A 23553-nucleotide genomic window follows, 5' to 3' on the forward strand; every position below is an offset into this window, starting at 1 on the left:
ACAGACCAATCAACATTGCGCCGGTGGACTGAAATTGCAGTATTATTAACATATTATGAGTAAAATGCACAAGCGCACATGTAGCCAACAATTCTTTCTTTCAACAAATCGGTTTTGTAAAAAGCACCATGAAGACCATGTGGTGTGGGAGAAGAGAATAGAGTGTGTAGAAAAAACTCTTTCTCCCTCCACACAAAGCACTGTATTCAACCACTCCAATTTGATGTTACCTGGCAGAAAGAGGCATGGCACAATAGAGGTTAAAAATGAACAGTTTCTAATTTATTAACACCGGTAAATAATTATTGTGGTTACATGTGAATATTGAATGTAAAAAGGTACCAAGGTTATAGAGAAAGTAAACATGAGAAGAAAGAGTAAAGAGGGAGAAGAGAAAGAGAAGGGAAGATAAAAGTCCCAGAAGCCTTCCGGCTTCTGAGGGAAACCCCCCCGAGCAAGATAGCTCAGAGGCCTCCTTTTCCACATGTGCGCAGACTTTTATACCCCTGGCCTACAGGAAGTTGTCACTGGCCTACAGGAAGTTGTCACTGGCCTACAGGAAGTTGTCACTGACCAATCAGAACCTGTTGTTTCTGATGTCACGCCCCCGGTGCCTCCCATTTGGTGAAGACAAAGAGGGTGGGCGGTCCTGACGGCTGATACTTCGCACGTTGATGTCGGACAAAGGCATGTAAAAACCGGGGTGTCGAATCTTCACCCACAACCATCGACACAGGAATGTCACACTTCCCCCTGCAGACATCTGTTATGCAATGCAAAAACAGGCTCCCGCAATGTCCATTCTTACAGTTTCAATAAGTCGGAGATCATGCATCTGGGTGCCAATCTTCCCACCATCAGACACCCCAGAAGCACAAAGCCTGAGCAAATGTGTCCTTTTAGGAGTGGAGTGCTTCCGAGGACACGGCGACTTCCCGGTAAACTGGCGGCTGGAATGGATGGCAAGGTGGTACACCGAGCGAGAAGAGTCACATTAGACATTTCTCTTTCGTCCGGCTGACTGGCTGCGCCGTGGGATTTGTCCAAGCCATCAGTGTCAGAGAGGGAACGCTGCACACGTCACATCACCCTTAGTGCTCCGAGCTGCCAAAACCGCCGAGTCCCCCCCCGAGGACGAGTCCAGACACACTGCCTGATGGATTCAAAGGGCCATCGCTTTAGACGCTGTCAGCGCGGTGATGAACAAAAAGCATCAGATAACTCTCTGATCCTTCAGACAAGGGAAAAAAGAGAGTCGCGTCGCCCTGATGCGTGAACGGGCCAGCGAACAACACACGGAACATGAATAAGAAACGTCAAATGTGCAGAGGTCAAACACGATACCAGCTCGCTTGACCAACTAAACAAAAGTGAATAAGAAGCGAATCAAAACTGACTGATGCTGAACAATTTATCTTGTTCTGTTGTTGCCGTGCTAGAAGATTAATTCTGAATATGAATATATGCACGTCTTCCACGATGTATTCAGATAGTGAATACATGTATTCAGAGCCTCTAATTATTGCTAGAAGGGGCAATAATCTCCTTGTTTTCACATGGGGCACAAGTGTGCACTTTCTAGTACTATCTTCTTATTTTTCACATTTTGATGGATGTCTGAGGGAATCTGGCCTCCTCCTAAACGTACCCCAACTAATCAGAAAGTCATGGATCACATTCTATTTTCTTGAGGATAGATTTTTTTTTTTTACAACTGAAAATTACAATTTAATTACAATTCTAAGTCGATTTAGACTTCGAATTTTTCTTTCTGCGATGTCTCAGGGACTTTCTCCTGCCTTAGAGGGTGCCGAAGAACTTTTACACCTATTCCATCTGATGGGAAACATCTGCACCAGGTTTAGCACCAAGCAGGACAGACGAGCTCTTCCAGGAGCACTGCTCTCTGTCCAATGCATCATTCGCTCTGCCATCCCGACGACGGACTCTTCTCTCTTTTGAGGTCAGGGAAGCGCTTCTGCTCCCTTAAAGGCAAAACAGAGAGAACGGGGAAGAGCTTCTTCCCTCAGGCTGTTCAGGCCCTGAATCAGGTAAAGATCCGATCTCTGTCTCCGTAATTACACCCAGTATAATTATGCGTTGCACTTTAACATCTGCAACTGTGACACTATCCATATCACATTCTGTCATGATCCGGACCGGCAGGGGTTACTCCGGATCTGGAGTTCGGACCGGAGTTTCATGTCAGTCTCGTGTAATGTTCCTTGATCGTGTTCACCTGGTGTATATTTATATAATTGTATAAAACTATCCTGTTCGTGTCTGTTTGCCATCGGGTCATTGTGCGTGTAGATGTTCCCCTGTCTCGTGAAGTTTGCATTAAACCCCTGTCGTGTGAAATCGTGCGAATGCGTCCTCCTTCACGCCATGTCCAGCCCACCCGTGACACATTCATATCCCCATTAATAATCCACCCATATAGCTCTTATATGTATGTCTTGTTGGTAATGCACCTAAGCTTTACGTTTAGTGTATATACTGTTTCGCTGATCTGGATATATCAGTTTTGCTGATATAAATAAGCACTGTGCCTTAATACCCACAACCGTGACTCTATCTAAACTTGTCAGGATTGCCTGCAGCTGGGCTCCACACCTGACTCCAATCCTGACGCCCCATAAATGACGGAAGTTTCCGCCCCTTCTAGGTCTCCGGCATTTTCGTGAACTTGACTTTGTAACTGTGTGTTAGTATTTTCAGTTCTGGCAATCGCCACACGCCTACGGGTTAGTTTGTGTTCTTTGTTTAAGTTAAATCGTTTTCGGCCACCGCGCCCGTCTTTATTTGTGTTTATTGTTTATTTAATAATAAAAACCCCTTTCCCAGCATGTCAGACCTCTGCGCTTCCTTCCCTCGTAAGTCCGTAGTCGTGACAAAACTGCTCTCATATCCAAATAATACTCCACCCCGTATAGTTCTTATATCTTTATCACACATTCATGTATGTCTTGATGGTAATGCACCTGCACTTTGTCCCTTCAGGTATACTGTTTGTACAGTTTATATATTTGTTTGTATGTATAATTTTTTATTATTCTGTTTTAGGAATTGCAAAAAGCTTTTTAATACATGTCTGAATCTGAATAAATGTAGGTATTGAGACAAATAATTAAAAACTACTCATATCAGTCATGGGTATGTATATATAATTTAACCTTCCTGAAGACAGACAGAAGACAGGACAAATATAATCATTTCCATTTGTCTTGTGCTCTTGATGGGTCTGCTCACAATGCCGGGGGGGGGTTCTGGCTCTGATTGCCCCATAACCCTCCAACCTTAAACTCTATTTGCCCTAAATGTTGCTTTGATACTTTTCCCTCACAAGCTGTGCACAAATCATAAATCAATATCTGATTTCGCTCCTCCAAAACATACAGAAACATGAACAGTGTACTTACACATATTTGCACACAACTACAGCTGAGGATTCAGAGGAGATGTGTCAGTGTAGCCATTTGTGGGTGTGATTGTTTGAAAAATAATATTTGATTTGGGTCAAATCCAAAAAGGTTCAACAGGGTTCAGCTACAGGATCAAATAATACTTGATGTAGTGGTGGTGTATTATCCACCCATCCATTTTCTAAAGCAATTACCATGTCAGGGTCAGAGGTATGTTGCACCCAGTCCCATCAATCTTTGGCCACTAGTCCAACACTGTAGATCTAGCATCTGTGCTTTGATCACAAATGTGATATTCAGAGTGTAACTTTAATTTATTAAACTCTCTAACTCAATATAAGGTCACACACACACACACACACACACACACACACACACACACATATATATATATATAGAATTATTTGAAAACGTTTGTGCATGTAGCAAAGTGTTATTTATTTGTTCCACTGTTTTATTCGGACATGATAGCTGAAACATGGACATAAGAAATGCAACAAAGAAAACACGTGAACTCCCACCACCCATCACCCCCAACATTACTCAACATTACAAGATCACCTCCTTCTTCCAAATGCATTACAGTTTGGGGGGGGTCATCACACTGACCTGAAGAATGATTATTGTGTAATGCTCCTCACCATGGTTTACACAGACCATAAAACAATTTTGAATTTTAAAATAATAAATACATACATATTTAAATAAATATATTTCCAAAAGCAACTTGGTCATAACTTTTAAATAAAATACGACTGCAGACATATTCCAGTGATTGCTTATGTTAATGATTTCCCATCTATAATAAAATGTACCTGTAAGGTTATTACAAATCTGAACATATAAATATATAACTCTTCAAATGACTTCATGTTCCAGGCTGGTAATGAAGAAGTAATGAGCTTGAGCGAAGAAAAAAAAAAAGCCATAATGACTAGATGTGGTTGGTTTCTCCCTAATGAATAAATGCCAGTGAAGAGTAACTGCTCTCATGAATAGCTGCTGCGGGTTAATAGGTGTAGTACTCAGCTATGAATGCTACTAAATTATTTTATATTTTTATCTAATCCTCCATAAGTCATAAAACATACTTTGGAATACATTCCACATTCTTCCATTTGATTCATTTGGTCCAAAGGTTCATCTATGATGAACTATGATGATGTTCTGTTGTGTTGATATCTGGAGATTGAAGCCCACTTGGAAGTGCGTGGGGGTGTCAAACCATATCAGCAAAATTACCCCAATAAGCTTTTTCTCCACTAATTTATTTGGATGTTTTTTAAAAGGTACATGCCACTCGGGTAGGCTGTACAGCGTGTTTAGATTAGGATCTGTTACATGGATGATATTGCCCCCTGATCCTTAGAAATGAAACGAAACATCTACATTTGGTAGTTCTGCCCGGTGATGCAGGTGATACAGCAGGTCTCAAAACAAACACGTCAACCGCTTCACTCCCAACAGTAACCCCCCTTTCATATGATATAGTAGAATATTCTCGTTGCCATACATAGGCAGTTGCCTGTGCTGTACTGCCACCAGACAGCAGGGGCATATACGTGTCCAGAGTTCACATCTACTTTTTGGGTTTTTTTTTTACCGTCGATGGTCTGAAGTTATATGCTAGTTCAGAAGATCCATTTTGTTCATGCTCATGGTAGACATTATTATCCTTCTCTACAATATTCATATTTAAAAAAAAAAAATTGTAATGAATGCAGCACAGAGCACAGAGGAGCCCAAAAAGGAGCCGAAAAGCCTCAGGTGTCACACAATATTGGAAATTACCGGGACGTACAAGGCACAGCTTCAGCCGAAGAAACAGTGTACAAGAAGATAGACCAATTGCCATGCACTGTCTGTATAAATACGTTTCCACGTAGGCACCAAAATAGTTCAATAAGAATACAAAAAAAAAAAAAGAATTAAGTGTAAAGCACCTTTGAAACCAAGGTAGATTTTTGGACTGGAAATACGCAAGAGCCAAATGAAAAGTGTTTTGTTATCAAACCAGTAAAAATAGTTGTAGAAAGAGGAGAAGAAGGGACGAACCCTTCAATGCGGGTCACTTGAGGTACTGCTCAGGCCAACAGGCCGTGCCAAGGCAACGAGGCTCGGGTGTTTGGCGTCCACACGGTGGGGCGTCGGTCATAAGGTCACGGTGAGGGTTTGCTGACATCGAACGACACGACGAGCTCCTGTGTGGACGCGGAGCCGTCGACGCCGTCCACCGCGCTGCTCGGCTGCGTCTCCTGTGTCTCTGAGGAGCCTGGAGAGATGGAGTTGGTGGAGACGAGATGAGGGGCGTCGACCAAGAGCAGCGTGGGTGTGCGGCTGCGCTTCAGCGAGTCGCCCATGGACATGCGCACCTCCTCCGGCGTGACGCCCAGGTCGGAGGGCGACTTCCTCTTGATTCGCTCGTACGTCTGTTCCTGGTTCTCGGGGAACGTCTCGCTGTCCTGGAAGCGTCCCAGCAGCCAGATGAAGAAGCCGAAGAGCACAAAGGCAGCCAGGCTGGGGATGAAGGCCAGGCACTTGACGTCCAGGCTGGAGCCCACGTAGCGGCTGTGCAGGAACATGTCACTCTGGACGTAGGTGTGGTTGGTCTGCGGGTCGACGTTGGTGGAGCGCCACTCCCAGGTCAGTGTGCTGTGGTTGAACTGGACCAACGTGTCTGGCTCCTCCACAGTGTAAATTTTCTGCCCGGGCCCAACGTACTGGCCGTACTCGTAGGGTTTATAGAAGATCTGGTTCTTCCACATGTTCAGGTCCAAAATAAGAACCAGGAAGATGATGCCGTAGTTGAACCACTTGCCTGTAGAAAATAATGCAAACAGAGTCAACGTTTCCCAAGGCTGTTGTGAATGCACACGCACAGGAAAAAAGTTCTGATATTAAACCAGGCGAGTGCATTTGCAAATGGAAAATGATTGCATTTTGTCTCAGGGACGATCTTTTAACGGCCGCCTTAGTTAAAGCACTCGCCTGTGACTACTCCCATAATGCTAAGTGTCTGTGCGAGGCATTAGGGTTAACAGCCCGACACAAATCGCTTAACGTGCGAGTGGTTTAACGCCTCACGCGGGAATACCGCCACTTTCCCCAAGATGACTCTTGTAGCTGGAAATGAAATTGAACGATGAGCATAAAGGAACTTCCACACGCCACAAATGAAAGCCACTGGCAACAGAAGCACGGGTGAAATAAATCCATTTATATAAACTGATTCTTTATTCTCTTTAATGGGGGAGGGGGCATGCCAATTTTCTCCCTAGCGGAACCCATGGGTGCAAGACCAGTAGCAAGCGAATGGAATGTGTCCCTTCCTCCCTCTGGAAATGGATAATTTGTCAAAATCCACTGGGAGGGGAATAAATGTGAAAAAAAAAAAACCCGGCAAGAGAAGAACTGACTCCTGAATGAACTGAAAGTACAATAAAAGTCCGTAGAAGGAACTGATAAAGTCTCGGCAGGACCATGTTTACACTCTCTGCTATGGCTGGGGTAAAACCAAGCTTCACGATCTTGCATCCGCTAATCTGTGTTTAAAATATGCTGGAACTACCGCATGTAAAAATGGGCATGATGCCAACAGCATTTCTGAGATCCTTCAAAGTGTGCAAATTGAAATGTACACTTCCACAAAGCAAACATGTACAGGTCAAAGGGAACACAAAAAGAAGTCATGCGACATCCCCGGAGCTACGAGTCGTAAAAGAAAGTTGAGCAAGTCATCCTTACGTTTTGCTGGAAATAATCATTCACGGCCTCTATTAGAAAGGAACCACCTAAAAATCGAGGTATGCCATTCGTGGAACTGCGTAGCATCTCAAAGTTGGGATACGTGAATACAGGGGTGGTAGTAGCCTAGTGGGTAACACACTCGCCTATGAACCAGAAGACCCAGGTTCAAATCAACAATGGTACTACCATCGTGTCCCTGAGCAAGACACTTAACCCTAAGTGTCTCCAGAGGGGGACTGTCCCTGTCACTACTGATTGTAATTCGCTCTGGATAAGGGCGTCTGATAAACGCCGTAAATGTACAGATCCTCTACGGTCATTAATGTGGAAATGGCCATGAAAAGCGTGCCGGTGGTCCTCCGGTTACCCGTGATGTGTATGTGGTACTCCTCCTTGAAGATCCTCTTGCAGACGGGAAGCTTCACCTTGACCTGGGTGGTGGACAGGCCGGGCAAATTCAGGTCCAGGTCCCCCATGAAGTGTGGGAACTCCCAGTCCTGGAGACAGAGGAAGAGGCGCGGCTATTTTTAGTCCCATTTTCATCGTGAGCTGTGCCAGCGCACAGCGCCGGCTTACCTTTGATCTGGAGCCGTTTGAGTGTCTTCAAGCCGAGTCTGAATTGCAGGGTGGTGCTGCAGCAGCGTTTCATGTTGCAGAAGCACAAAATAATATTGTCATAATATTTGTGGAGCCGTGGGCTGATCACTGATCTTTTTTTTTTTTATTCATAATTAATAGTGCACAGGATGAAGAATTCATGATCGACTTGCTTGTATTTTTTTTCTCACCAGATAACCATGATAACAGATGAAGCAATGATTCTAGATATTGTTGATTAGCTGCTCCACCCACGCGAGGACTCAATCTTTTTCCTCGTTTTTTTTTTTAATGGGCTGATGCTGACGTCCCTCACGACGCCATTGTGCTTGGCATTCTGAAGATCAAAGGCCTAAAGGCCTCAAAGGCAGTTGTTTACAGTATAGAGGCTGCGGTGCCGTGTGGACGGAGCTTTCTTTGTGTCGTAAAAACATCAGGAGCCACTGGATGCTGCCCCGGACTCTCCTGAATAGTTCAAATGAAGTAAAAAACGTCGGTGCAGCTTTAACGAATGGCTGATGCGGGACCCGAGCCGGTCAGATGGCTGGCGTGCAGAGGAAAATCTCACACACTCGCTGGGACGGAAGCAACACAGTCATGTACATGGACCTTTCATGCGGCATGAGGCGCAGCCGGTGTTCAGATTTCCACTGCTCAACAAGCAGCTTCTCGGATGCTCCTGACGGGTTTTTTTCCTCTCGTCTTCTCTATACGTTGTACCCAGTAGGGTTTTATTCTACTCCCCCAGAACCATATGCTCGGTTGCCATGAACACCAGGACATTCTCCTGATGGCCAAAAGGCGGCGGTGCACTTTTACACAGGTTCACTGTACTAAGTGTCAAAAAGAGAACTCAGAACAGCAGTGGTCACATAAATCAGCTAAAACCGGCAAAAAAGCACCGTAACATTAAATTGGTAATACTATAAATACTGTCGAGTTTCAATGATCAGAGGGTTAAATTGCCATGAAGCTGAGTAAAGAGCCATCAGTCAAGCTGTGCCTGGATAAATATTACATTTTCAATTGGCCTGGGCAACCAAATCCAAAAAAACATTCACATTGTCACATTTTTTCTTCCTCCATAAATAAAATTCATTTGTCATACTTGTACCCTATGAATCTATGGGTCCACTGTTGGGTGTGTTTGATGATTTTGGACATTTTTCTTCCAATTCATCATACTGAGCAAAGACGCTGGAGACGGATCAATGTTTTATAGTGTGAACAGGGGATGTTATTATCATGCAGCCCCAATATGCAGCGTGTGGAAAGGACATGGAGCGGAATACAAACGGAAGGATAACTTCTAAGTGGGCAGCCGATAAAGAAAGCATCTCCGGGGCGCGCCACAGCCTTGTTAGCCGAGGCGTTTATAGAGCGCCCTCCACTTACACAAGCCAAATGCGGCAATGAGCACTTCCCCTGCCTCCGCCGGGCCGCACTGCGGCGGTTTCCCGGGCCTGCCGCGGCTATATGAATAATAAATCGCATTTTTGGCTTTCGGAGCGTAAGTAGGAGCCCCGAGATGCTTATTACGGGCGAGAGGCCGGGCGGCGTCCAGCTTATTAGTCTCTCCGCTGACAAAGAGAGGAAATAGCACCACGAGGTACACAGGGCCACACGGGCTCAAGAAAAGAAGCGAAGGCCGAAAATCCCGGCGCGTGGCAACAGCTGGAGGGCCCAGCACGGCCGGGTGGCTCGCCGGCGACTTTAATTGATCCCCTGAATAAAACATCAGCGGCGCCGACACGGGGACCGGGAGATTAACCGTCACACGGAGGCGAGCACAAATGAAGGTGAATGGGGCCATTCTGGATGGCGGGACCCGGGGTGTGTTTTATGGACTGCGCTCGGTGGGGGACCTGTTACGGCCGTAAAGAGCCCCGGACTAATTGAAATCATAAATAACGGGAATAAATGTCTTTTACGGAGTTGGTGCGTGGATTGGGAGTGACGGTAGGGCGATCGGGTGTAGCCTTCCGAAAACCTCCAAGGGAAAAAGATGCGGGGACGGGCTCTTTCACCAGCGGTAAAGTTGAAATGTGTGTTTCACCAAACCCGTACTATTGATAAATTACCGGAATTAACGGCGTGACGTCTGACAGGTGCCTTAAATAAATTCACAGTTAATGGAACAGGCCTTTTTGAGAGACAATTGATTTTTTTCCCCATTAATTACAGGAAAATAAACAGTCCCCTCCTCCTCCTCCTCCTCCTCCTCCTCGAACTGAATGGGATTCGCAGCAGGGCCATTTATTGCAATCAGGCGACGCTAATTTAAAAAGTGCTTAATAACTTAAATAATTACTCATAGAACAGCTAATACTAATGATGGCCATGGCATGCAGGCGTACGTGACTAATGAGGTCAGCACTTTCCAAAGAAATTGTGCCAAATATTAAAGATGAGCCATAAACAAGTGCATTTATCATTTAAATTGGTTACAGATGGATGTACAAATCTCCCATGATATTCTAAATATTTGAGATGGACTAACAAGTAAATCATTGATAAACCAGAACACGGGCTTGGCATAAACAGTCTAATATTGCACAAATAATTTTAATCCTAAAGTGGCTGAGCTCTCAAGAAACACACTCTGCATATTCATGAGTCTGACACACCCTGAGCTGCGTGCGCTGCCATAGGGTGGAGTAAATTGAAAGGGGAGTCAGGCGCTCGCACCGAGATCCAGGGACAGCGAGTACAAACGCTCGGCGGTTAGCGCTGCTGAGAGCTTTGGCTATAGGACAAGATTTTTTTTTTTTTCTGCGGCACGAAGATCAAAACCCCAGCGTGAGATGAGCGCTGCGGTGCCCGTGTGGCCGGCAGGAAGGGACAGGGGCCGAGGAGAAAAGGGAGCGGTGGAGAGAATGAGCAGGAGAGGGAAAAGGGGACGGGCGGGGGGCATGTTTTAATTGGCTATCGGGGGACAAACAGAACCCTACCTGCATGACAATGAGGAGGTCAAAGACCAGGATGAAGGAAGCCAGGAAGGCGCGGGAGACTTCATCGCTGGGCAAGAAACCGCGGTTCAGGTTGTCCCAGCTGATCCAGTCCGTGCTGATGACCAGCACCACCACTGACGTCAAGGAGATCAGCACCGTCCTGTAGGCACATCCAAAATTATCCATATGCTGCTCATCTCCAAACTAGACTACTGTAACTCACTCCAGGCTGGTCTTCCTCATCGCGCTACTCAGCATGTTGCAGCATGACTTATTTTGAACAACCCAAATTCTCCCACACCAGTCCACTGCCACGTTCCCTCTACTGGCTTTCTGGAGCTGCCTGAATTCAATTTAAAATACTGATGCTGCCCTACAAAGCCAAGGAAGGGTCATGCCCTCCTAACTCTGATCTCTCTCTCTCTCTGGTAGTAGCCTAGTGGGTAACACACTCGCCTATGAACCAGAAGACCCAGGTTCAAACCCCACTTACTACCATTGTGTCCCTGAGCAAGACACTAAACCCTAAATTGCTTAAGGGGGGACTGTCCCTGTCACTACTGATTGTAATTCGCTATGGATAGGGGCATCTGGTAAATGCTGTAAATGTAAAAATGTAAAATGTCATCACTCCTCACTCTGAAGCTCCATCTCTCCGATCCTTAGACTAAACTTAGTTTGATAATAGGAATAAACGTAGACTAGACATTAGAACAGCAGAGTCATTAAAAATCTTCAAGCGCAAGCTAAAAACCTTCCTTTGTAGGAAATAGATGCACATTCCCACACACAACTAAAATATATTTCTCAATATATTATGAGAATATATATCCTGTGTATTCATATATTGTGAATTGTACATAGTAATATATGTATATTACAGTTGATATATTCTATAACAATATATTTTATATGTAAGCAATATATAAATATATGAAATAGGATATTTGACAATATATGAAAATGCTGCAATTATTTCCATTTTCATATATTGAATAAATACATTGTTATTCTATGTAATATATTATTATATATACTGAAAAAATGTTCTACATTAAATGAGATTATATATTGAAAAAGGCATTGTGAATATATGGGGAAGTTTCTCCTATATTGATATATATGTATTGCAATATAAATTCTAGTATATAGCAATATACGTTTGTTTCGTTAGGGTTTACACACATTTATTAAAAAAATAAAAGAGTTGTTCTTCTGAGTTGTTTGTGTGAATGTGAATGGATAGGACAACTGTTCAGTGGCAAAAGCACAACCCAACCCAACAGTTATCTTCGTCATATGCGCACTGTTGAAGAGGTCAAATTAACATACTTGCTAAATATACTGTACTTATGCCAACTTCTGTAATTCTGTATTCTTCATAACATACTTATATGAATATGAAGGTTTAATTCATCATTCAATCTGTGACTTGCTCGCCTCTCAACAGCAAGTTGGTCTGGGTGATACTTGAGGCAGAAGAAAGATAGTTGTGTCTTATTGACAGAATGATGAAATGAAAGGGCGGTAGGGGTCCAGACACCCTGACACCGAGGTATCTGACATGAGGGCAGGCTGTGACTTTAGTGTCATCAGCATTGACAGAGGTAATTCGGGTTGTCAGTGTGTGCGACATTGAGCCAAAAATGTAGCCTCTGTTATTACTCAGAGACATTTTACTGTGTTCAGTTTATTGAGTGCTATTCGGTGCCGAGGTGGTACCTGGATTTGGGCATGTATGTAGATAGTAGCTTCAACACAATTTATAACCGGGACCATAAGAATGAATAATATTTAATAAGTAGCCTAGAGGGTAACACACTCGTCTATGAACCAGAAGACCCATGTTCACTGTGACTGTAAGTAATGTAGCCGAAGAGGAGCATATTAAGTTTTAAATTATCCTCAAGGAACACCGGGGAGGACACTGGAGTGCTGGGAACATCGTTTATGAAGCTGAACTTTTGATTATTTGGGACAAAATGGACCCAGAGAGCCTACAGCGGATTTCCATGGCGTCAAAACTAACAAAGCAAATCTTAGAGCAGTCACAGTCAATTCTCTGGAATGCCACAAAGGAACGCATGTGAACATTAACATGCTCTCCTGGTGGCCACATGGACAAATGCACAAATAAAACATCTATTGTGCACAAATTCACTTTAGTACTCCTCATGCTGGAGGTAAGATAAGAAATTCACAAATGAAAAGAACCTGCCTGGCCCTAGTGTTGGGAAGGTTACTTTTAAAATGTATTCTGTTACAGATTACAGAATACATGCCCCAAAATGTAGTTTGTAACTTACTCAATGTGAGTAACGTATTCTGAATACTTTGGATTAGTTAATATATTGTCATGATTTTTAAAACTACATGAATGTAGCAATCACAGATAATAAAATGTCCTGTTTTTCCTTAACCATTTCTTTAATTATAAAGATGAAAAGTGGAAGAGTATTAGACAAACATTAGATATGCCATTGAAAAGGAATTACTGTTATGGTCACCAACATATTCCATCACTTAGTTAAAATAAAAAGTAGCCTTGCACTTGTGCGCTGAAACAGAGCACAAACTTGAGGGACTGCGCATGCGCGAGCATAATTCGATAGGCAGCATGTTTGGACAGAACACCTGTGTTATGCGTGGTCCACGCTGCGTGGAATTACCAAAATTATAGAGGAGATAGAGAGGGGATAGCCTAACATTTGAAACAGGAAAAAATACAGTTACTCATATTTTGTATTCTAAATACGTAACGCTGTTACATGTATTCCGTTACTCCCCAACACTGCCTGGCCTGTATGGCCCTAGCACTAGCTGGGTTTAACTGGCCACTCAGGGCGGTGCTTTAACGTCTTGGTAAAACTCTTAGTTGGAGAACGTGAACACTTGCAAGAGGGAGTCCCAGCAGTCTAGTCTTTCGGAAGCATTTCATACCATTTGCAATTACAATGAGCCTTGAGAATACAATTTGGAAACAAATGGTCTGTTTTATAACTCAGCTTGGCTCACACTTAAATTTTTTTCCTCTTTAACTACAATGCCACTTCTCCCGGATTATTGTCCAATCTGTTCAAAAAATGTCATAAAAGAAAATCAGCACAAAGTAGATCGGAGCTTTTCTTTCAAATGAATATTTAAAGAGTCAAGGTGATCTGAGGCAGATCTGCGAGCCTTTCAGTGCACAAATGAAGGATAATGAACGCAACCAGGTTTCTCCAACCAAGGGTCCACCAGCTGGGAAAACGCTCTAACCAGAGTACATCAGACAGACGAGTAGAGAACCAACACAGAACGACTATGGGACTGAGCAGTTCTCTGGGGCTGAGATACTCAGATCTTGATAAGACACAGTTAATTGAGAATTAAGACTCTGACTGACCAAGAGCTTTGGGACCTCAGATGACTCTGAGGTTGACTGTGAGCAGGGCACCAAAGATAATTAGCACAAAATTATGTTTTACACCACTGACCATGTGTGGCAAATGGACAAGGGCCATTCTAGCTCTAAGATGGGACATTCCAGGTCATTTTCCATGCGTTAATGAAGACTGTGGCCTTCCCCTCAGAAACAAGGACTGTCACCAGGTGGCCAAAAGAGCAACAAATGGCCTGAAGTGCCAAGGCAGGAGAGTTTTGTGGGGGTGGACGACCATTGTACTCCTGTATCAGTGGGTTATCTCTGGACAAAGCAAAAACATCTAAGGACAATTTGATTGGTCTGTGGCAACCTTTTTGGGAGCCAAATGTCCAGTATGAAGGAAGAGTTCAGATCTTATTCAGGAGGTTCCTCTCTTCGCCTACGGTCCACCTCTTCCTCCTTTTCACTAATTTGGGTTTTCCATTTTACATACAATCAAAACTGCTGTGATAATCTATCTGTGTTAATAAATTGTTCATTCCTGTAACATCTATTGTGCCATGTCTCTGTATGTCCAAGTAACATCAGAATAGTTCAAATACATTGTTAATAATTAATGAAGTAAGATTAACAAAGTCAATGCAATCTCTGATGTCCAAACTTCACCGCCGAGTTAGAGTCTGTTTTTGGATGGACGAGTGGGCTTTTTACTCAGCCATTCTAGCTGATAACTCTTAAAATGATATGTTTCTGGTGTTTTGATTAAGCCATGGATGCAGTTATGTTGATGGTTAATATTAAAGATAATGTTTAATCATTCAGATTATAAACAGCCTACTACAATCGGTATAATACGATGTTAAAATTGTATATGAATTTGAATCATTTAATTTATCTTTATAGTATTATTAACACTACACCCCAAATTCAATGAAGTAAACAAGTACCAGAATGATTATAGACGCCTCGTTTAAAAGCCTTAAAGAGTTGAGGGCAGCTCGGAGCTGTGGCACGCCGCCCCGCATTGCTGCTCCAGCTCGCTGCGTACAATCTCGCCATTTTAATGACTTCAATGTCACGGCTGTTTTCCGCTTGCAAGGGGTTAAAGACCTTGAGTTGTAGGCCGAATGCATGGGTCAGGTTGGCATGGTGACCTTGTGGCGCTGATTGATTCCCTGCCGCTAATTAAAGGTGTTGACTCGGAGTCGTAGGAGATTAACAGCGCTATTGACTTTGCGCAGCCTCGCCGGGCAGAGAGCAGTACGGCTTCAAGGGGGAACGTGGTAGCGGCTGAAAAAGCATACCCACCCACACTTCAAAATGCACGACATAGGCGCCAGGTGCAGGTGCCAACCCACATGCATAAAACAGCATGGCTGCCCGCGGCATTCGCGGCGAAAACAGTACAGAGGCGCGTATGGACATACCAGAAAAGGACTATTCGGTTGTTCCCTCTCTTCCAGAATCTTCTCGCTGCTTTACCCCAGTCTGGATAGTGCTGATCTTGCAGCATCATATCAGTAACCTGAGTTTGAAGAGGGACAGAGGTACTGATGCTCACTTACAGATCTCAACAAACATCGTGCTTCAGGATATTTAGGTAACTTTCTTAACCTTGCCTACAATGATTAGCCGTAATATATCTGCGCCCGAAACTGCCCTGACGCAGTGAGGTCTGGACCTCATGCTGTTAGTCCTTGTAAAATGACTTTTTTTTCCCTGATTCCAACACATGAGAGTGTGAGGTGCCATTTTAACAAGATAATAAATAACACTGCCTTCATCCGTCAGTGGTCATAATGTTGTGGCTGGTCCTCCAGCACTCCTGCTGAAGTGAGCTTCACTCTGAGCTTTATTACCATTTCAGTTCAGCTGCATGCATGTTAATCGGTGCATAGTGAAACGAAACAAAGTGTCTCTGGAACCTGGTGTTGCATGTTACATTAAAGTGGGTGTTAGTAGCCTAGTGGGTAACACACTCGCCTATGAACCAGAAGACCCAGGTTCAAATCCCACTTACCACCATTGTGTCCCTGAGCAAGACACTAAACACTAAGTTGCTCCAGGGGGGGACTGTCCCTGTACCTACTGATTGTAAGTCGCTCTGAATAACGGCGTCTGATAAATGATGTAAATGTAAAGAAAAAAAGTGCACATGAGTGCAAATGACAGTTTTTGGAACATTTCTTGAAAACATTTTTGTATAATTTCTGATAGAGGAATCCTTCAGCGTTAATGTTAGTTTATGCTTGCCTGGCGGCTTGATTAAACTTGAGGGTCGTTTCCCCCTTTGATTCTTGGCTCCTCACAAGTTTTTTGTTTTTTTTTTTGTCTTGGGCCCAGAAATCTATAAAGGTGCTTTTTAAAAAGCGCTATACAAGCAAAATGGAAGGAACAGAGCCCTGGGAAACAAATTTATGCACAGCCCTCCCAGAAACAGTTTAATCATGAAGACTGAGAAAACCCAGCTCACAGCTCGGACGGAAATGGGCTGTTGCTACAAGGTCAGAAATAAGCGGCAGCGAAGGAGCCGGATTAGCAGTCGCTGCATGCTTTGACAGCCACGCTACGTTTGGGGAGAAATCGGGGCTGCCGCCGATCATTAAGGGTAATTAAACGGCGCCCGTCCTCTCCGATGCGTGTCTGGTTACGACGCCCATCTACGCACATCCGCACTCTGGATAAGGCATCGGAGACAAGGTTACCCTGACGATAAAGCGGCCCGCACCCTGTCAGCAAGGTTCTCTGCAGTTTGATCCTGGGATGCAAAACTGGCACTTCCTGTCCGCTTGTTCGATGCTGAGGTCATCTTGAAAGTACTTTGTTGGATTAATGGAATGCAAGAAAAAAAAAAAAAAAAACGACAATCCCTCAGCAATGTCCGGATTCAGCATTTTCCGCTGTCCGCTCGCCCTCTCCTCCTCGCGTCCGCTGGAATATTAATGCACGACCGGTGGAAGGTTAAGTTGGGCCCTCCCGTGCGCTGGCAGGACTACAATTGTGACGTGGGACCACTCAGTCCCGCCGGATCACTCGCCATCTGCCACATGAGAGCTGACTAATGAACAGACAGCGTGCTCAGGCCGCACGGGCGACATATCGGAATGACCTACGAATGAACCTCGCCGCTCACCTCGGGCGACCTTTCCACCGTTACCGCTCCACTGTTAAAGAATAAAGGCCCTTTTTTTTTTTAAAGGAACGGCAGAGAGCACCGCGCCTCTCCACTCGCAAGCAGCAGGTTCTCAGTGACTTGAAAGCCAATCGCTCTTCAGAAAGTAGAATTTTCTCGGCCGACTGAGATGGTTTGTGAGTGCTTTGTTCGCATGACTGGACACGAGGATGTCAGTTTTTCTCACCATCCACGCGGTGACAAAGTCCCCCATCCATGTGCCCACCGCAGCGATCTTCATAAAACTCTCATTCCTGATGCCCATGTACTCCGTCACCAGGTGGGGTCTGTAAAGAGGAAGAAGGGAGGTGAGTAGTGGGGGGAAGAGCAGTCATGATGTTGGCTGTCACAACAAATCCATTTCAATCCGGCCCAGGACGCAAGCGTGAGAGCGCAGCATGAGGAAACTGCAGAAGCAGTTGGTATCGTTTCCATTCTTAAAATTTGCCCCTAATATAACATAGAATATTTCGATTTTCACCCTAAAAATCACCCTACAATTTTCACACAACACAAACTAAACATTATCTTTCTTGCATTAGCAAATGCATCGTAACATGGAAGCACATTGTAAGTCGCTCTGTACATTTACATGTACATTTATTAAATGTAAATGACTGAAGAGACTCATTTTAGACTTGTGTGTTTCCGTTGGTTGGCACAGTGTTGATGTAAAAATTCATATAGAGAGCAGAATTCGGATTCTCTTCCTCCCTCAGAGCCCCGATACAAACAATTGCCCATTACTCATGCCACACACACAGTGGCTGTTGCAGTAGCTGTCAGGCCAGAGATCCAGACTGTGTTCACCTGTACCTATGAGGATCTACCATAGCCATACCCCCATCGAATTTGCATCCTAAAATCATAAATGCAGTGTTTACATAGCAATAATTTAATTAAGGAGGAAAGTAAACGCATTAAACGGGTTTCACCCACTTGCCGCTGGCATGGTTAAATCACTCAGCAGCCTGATCAAACAAGGGTTTAACAGAGTCGTAAAAGAAATGTCTGAGAAATAAAACCTGCAGCAAAAAAAAAAGAAACAAGAAGAACAGCTACTTAACCTCTGAAAATGTCTCATCAAGTTTGCCTAGATACATTTCTACACCGGTACCAACTGGAGATACTGTTGAAAATAGATGTGCTTTGATGAGTTAAGCCTTTTATTCAAGATCACGCGAAATTAAGATTGCTCTTTCTCCCTCTGGGCGTCATCAGCTTCGGAAGCTAGACCCTCTCTGAAATGGTCTAGTTCATTCAGGAACCGTGGAACGTCATTTGATTGACACTCTGACAGCTGATGGAGTGGGCTGTTGCTATAATTCCTCTCCTTTTTTCGAAAAACAGGTTGTGCAACGGATGTGGCGACTCTAAGTATGACTTACGTCCTCAAAACAGCCGTTAAAGAATGAATTCTTCTCTGGATTCTAGAAAGCACTGTATAAAGACCGGGTTCAACAATCTCATTACTTATGGTGCGGTAATCTCATTATCCCATAAGAGAACAGAGACAGGTTTAACCAGCTTTCATTTTAATGAAGCCAAACTGCTCCTCCTCTCCTGCAGCCACGTATGCACACTGATTTAAAACTGTAATATAATAAAGACATAAAAGTAAGACAAAGATGTAAGGATGCTCTTATTATTCATGCAAAACAGAGGCAATAGATCTCAACTGTTTTACGGGCCAGACTGTGTGCCAGCTTTTCCAGGTCTAGGTTTTTTTTTCCCCTGGCTAATTTAGAATTGTTGCTGTGGGTGGAAATTCACTAGAATGTACACAGAACTTATGTGGCCAGAGTGGATTGCCAAAAAACACACACACTTTTGGATCAATTAAAAAAATGTGCTTATGAAAATAAGCAGAAATGAAATAAGAAAACACAAATGAATCTCCCTTTTAAAATCAAAGTTGAACAATTAATCAACAAGATGTGGATCAACAGAATAATATTACGAATAAGGATGTAACTAAATAATAATAAAGCATTGTTATTGCTCTTTAAAAACGTAAAAAGTAACTTATTAGTCTGCCTTGCCCATTGCAGTTTGATCCGCATCAATAAGTATAAAGTCTTTAATGGTATAATAATAACAAAACAAATTCGTAGTTTTAAATAAATGGTCTCCTATAAATGATCTTGGATCTTTATGCCATCGCGATATCTTAAAAGTCGCATGTAATTCCACTGCTTGTTTGTTATCAGGGTTGCCAGGTGCAACGAGAAGGTGTTGTTGTTTACAGAGTTGCCATTTCTGCTTCTGTTCGGTGTAACTTGGCCCTGATCTGGCAACCCCGATGTGGTTATAAATCTCTCTTCGTCGATACCGCGCCCCCAGTGACTGGCCGCATGGCCAACGAGTCTTCAACTCGCCTTGATCGCAATGGGGATTTATACCCACATTAAGTCGCTTAAGACGCCCGGCGACTTGGACGTTCTCCAGGCCCCGCGGGGGGAAACTCGCATCGGTTCTCATATCTGAGAAAACACTCATTTTCGACATCTAGCTGGGCAAATGTCGCCCGTATAATGTGGGGGACGGGGGACCGACCCTTCTAGTCGCCGGCGTCACGCACAGGAAGGATTTGGGGACCTTTTTTCTCGTCGGCGTGATTAAAGGCAGAGCTTCCTGACTTATTCATGACCGCTAAAAATTTAATGGCCTACACGGCGCATGACCTAATGAGCGAGTTCAGCGTGCTGGAACATCAGTACAGTAGGCGCCATGAATAATCAGAACAAAATTGGCTCCGAAAGCTCAAACGGAGGTCGCAAAAAAATAAAAACACGAAGAAAAAAATCCCAATGAACTAAATGTTGAAAGTGTGGTACCTGTATGATCGTGCACACGCAATTTCCATTCTGACGCTGCATAGAAAAATCTGCTTCAATAACACATATTATGTCAGGCCGTGGATATTATAGTGCATAATCAATGATGGGGAGTAACAATACATGTAACGGCGTTACATATTTAGAATACAAAATATGAGTAACTGTATTTCGTTACAGTTACCGTTTAAATGAGTGATAATCAGAATACAGTTACTTTGTTGAAATAAATGGAATACACGGCGGGTTTTTCCTGTTTCATATGTTATGCTATCCCCTCTCTATCTCCTCTCTACTTTTGGTAATTCCACACTGCGCGGACCACGCATAACACAGGTGTTCTGTCCAAACATGCTGCCTATCGAGTTGTGCTACCTAGCGGATCTGCGCATGCGCAATCACACCGCCCATAAATCCATGCTACCCCTGAAATTGTAAATAAATATGATTTAATTCACTATTACGCCATGATCTTTATACTCTTACAGTGCATATGGACTGAGTATTGGTGCCATTTAAAGCTATTTGTACCGTTATCGGAAATGCACAAATTTAAATGGAACCCTATACGGTAGCGCCGACAAAGCAGCATAAATCGTCAGAACACCGGAAACCCAAACAAAACACGCAACAAGCGGCTCTAATGTAAGCGTCCTGTTAACGTTGGTGGACCCGGAGCCAGCACAACAGAGCCAGGAGTGGCCGGGAAGGAATGCATTTCTTACTTGGAAATTCCGACACCACTTCACATTTAAAGGGAAATCTGACCATGCAATGCAAACTCTGTTTGCCAGCAACCAAGCTGCTCTCAGCTTCAAAAGACTCCACGTGTAACCTAAAGAAACATCTGGAAGTAAGTTCTTTAAAAAAAAATTTTCCCTTTTTTGGGTCATTGAAAATACTGATTTTTTTCATTGTGCAAGGCTACTTTTTATTTTAACTAAGTGATTGAATATGTTCGTGACCATAACAGTAAATACTTTTCAATGGCATATTTTATGTTTGTCTAATATTCTTCCACTTTTCAGCTTTATAAATAAAGAAAGGGTTAAGGAAAAACAGGGTTTTTTATTATCTGTGATTGCTACATTCATGTAGTTGTAAAAAGCATGACAATATATTCCAAAGTATTCAGAATACGTTACTCACATTGAGTAATTTAACGGAATACATTACAAACTAAATTTTGGGACATGGATTCTGTAATCTGTAATGGAATACATTTTAAAAGTAACCTTGCCAAGACGACTGCGCATCAACAAGCCAAGAATGTCTGCAAAAAATAAGGGGTAAAATTGCCGTACATTGTGGGTTTTTGAAATGATTGATCGTACAGACAGTAAAATTATCGTACTATATAATTATAATTATTGTACGTCTGGCAACGCTGCTCTTAGGTTCATCTGGCAAATAAAACCCACAAAATGCAAGACACAGCGTTTTGCTCCTGACGTGCTTCTTTACTTGAATTAAAAGTTCAGTGTGTATGATTTCATCATGTCATGTATGGTAATAGAGCAGTTTCCAAATTAAAATCAAAGCCAAAAAACATATTCAAAAGTTTTGGGTTCTTTTTTGTATAGGAAATGATTGTTTGTGGCATGAAAACAACTGGGCCAGAACTCAAGACCAGACATTGTTGGTGGCTGGAAATGTCTGTTAATGATGGAACATATGCATACATATGCATACTTTATCAGCAACAATTAGTCTTAAGTTCCTGTGGAATTCTGCTTTGGTGAAGCCAAGTCTGTCACTTTTTAAGCTTCATTCATTACTAGAAAGTTAGGGTTGTTAATAATGAAATGATAAGATAATTAAACACCACAAGCAAACATCAGACCTTTCACAGGCCTTTTGGGATTCTGGTTGCTCAAAAGTCACTTTTGCACTGTCCATAATGTTGAAAGTGACCCTGGACGATTGAGCTGCACATCTCCAAATCCCCACAGTCTAGAGGTTAATTCATCAAACTCCTGCTCACAAACATCGGCCTGACGTGTCAGCGCGCTTAGAGAAATCAGGTTAAAAGCTCTTACATTCGAGCACAAAAAAAGCCTCAAACAAAACATTTAAAATCTAAAAAAAAATGAGCAGCCGTTGAATAATCTGTGCCAGTTACAGTTCGTTTTGCCCGAAGTGCGGCGGTCCTGACACGCGTCCTGCGTAATGCTTCGATCGACCCCATGGCTGGTGTACACTCAGCCGCCGATGCCGACACCGCGGGAGCCCTCTGGGTTCGAGGCCTTGGCCAAAAATATGTATTCAGGAAACTGGCAGCCTTCCCTGCAGACGCTGGGCCGCACCACTTTGGCTCGTTGCGACCGGCGCTTTTATTCTATCACACAGCCCTGGTGTTTTCAATTTGAACACAAAAGCAGTGGGTTTTTACATTTATTCATTTTTTTTTAAAGATGTGAAAGCAGAGGGCCCTCAATATCCAGCTCCGCCCGCCCGGCAATATCGGCCCACTCTGTTTCCTATCAAAATGCCTGCAGGTCACATCACTCCATCAAGCCCTCCTCGGCCTCTAATGGTGGAAGTGAATATCCATCAGGCGCCTGCTCCGCTGCGGCCGCGTCCCCTCAATCAGATCGACTGCCCGAGTGGACGCGGGCCGCGCCTCGGCAATCGCACACGATTCTCGCAGGCGCTCTGCGCGGCGGCGCCGGCATTACTCCAAATTACGGCCAATGGCGGCGAAATTACGCTGGAAGTGCATCGGAGGGGAGGCGTGCTGAATAAACCGGAATTTTCTCCCCGGCTGGAGGGTGGCCGTTGCCGGATCTCGAGAGAGGACGGGCAAGGCCCAACTCTCCGTGTGGTATTTAGAAATGTCAAGTCCACTTTTACGAGTCGCATATTATGTAAATCTAACAGCCGTGGAGCAAAAACATTGTAATTTGCCGCGCAGCGCCGATACAGCCACACGCTGTGGAAATAATACCGTGACGTTATTAAAGACTTGGGGGGCCTGAGGTGAAGCATTATGAGGAACGCACACACCTACTCGGCGTCGAAGCCACACCAGCCTCAAACAGTTTCAATCTGCAATTCCAAAAGTTCCCCGCAGTTGTCACGGTAACGGTGTGGGCTGTTGACTCGGTGTCTGGGTCTCCTCCCATGGGAGGAACTTGTGGTGGCCCCGCCCTCTCTCGGTATTCCTTCGCCGTTTTTTTTTTTTTTTTCGTCTCCTGACTGGATTTATGACCTTTGACCTCACCGACGAGAGCGCCGTCGACAGATGCTGTTTGCCATGTAACACGTATTAAAAGTATTGATCCACTGTTCCTCAACCAGCAGAAGACCATCTGCGCTGCACCTTTGCTGCAATCACTTAAGCATTCATTTACAGGGCTCTCCTCTGTGTGTGTGTGTGTGTGTGTGTGTGTGTGTGTGTGTATATGAATCTTTACAAGTCATCAAGCCAAAATAATACCCTGGTGCATGTGTGTGTGTG

General features: G+C 43.8%; 1 protein-coding gene across 4 annotated transcripts in view; it reads right to left on the bottom strand.

Annotated features, from left to right (window-relative positions):
• Positions 1-3875: 3875 nt before the first annotated feature.
• tmem117 (transmembrane protein 117) overlaps positions 3876-23553 on the bottom strand; it is a 34080-nt gene continuing 14402 nt past the window's right edge. For 3 of the 4 annotated variants that reach the window (XM_028957628.1, XM_028957629.1, XM_028957630.1), the window contains 5 exons: positions 17444-17543; positions 15512-15609; positions 10721-10880; positions 7540-7669; positions 3876-6243 (listed from right to left, as the gene is read on the bottom strand). In XM_028957628.1, coding sequence (XP_028813461.1) covers positions 5585-6243; positions 7540-7669; positions 10721-10880; positions 15512-15609; positions 17444-17543 — 1147 coding nt within the window. In that variant the 3' untranslated portion in view covers positions 3876-5584. The remainder of the gene's footprint in view (positions 6244-7539; positions 7670-10720; positions 10881-15511; positions 15610-17443; positions 17544-23553) is intronic. The other variant, XM_028957631.1, reaches the window with a different exon arrangement.

This window comes from Denticeps clupeoides, chromosome 17 (assembly GCF_900700375.1).
Source record: "Denticeps clupeoides chromosome 17, fDenClu1.1, whole genome shotgun sequence".
In the NCBI taxonomy this organism is placed as follows: domain Eukaryota; kingdom Metazoa; phylum Chordata; class Actinopteri; order Clupeiformes; family Denticipitidae; genus Denticeps; species Denticeps clupeoides.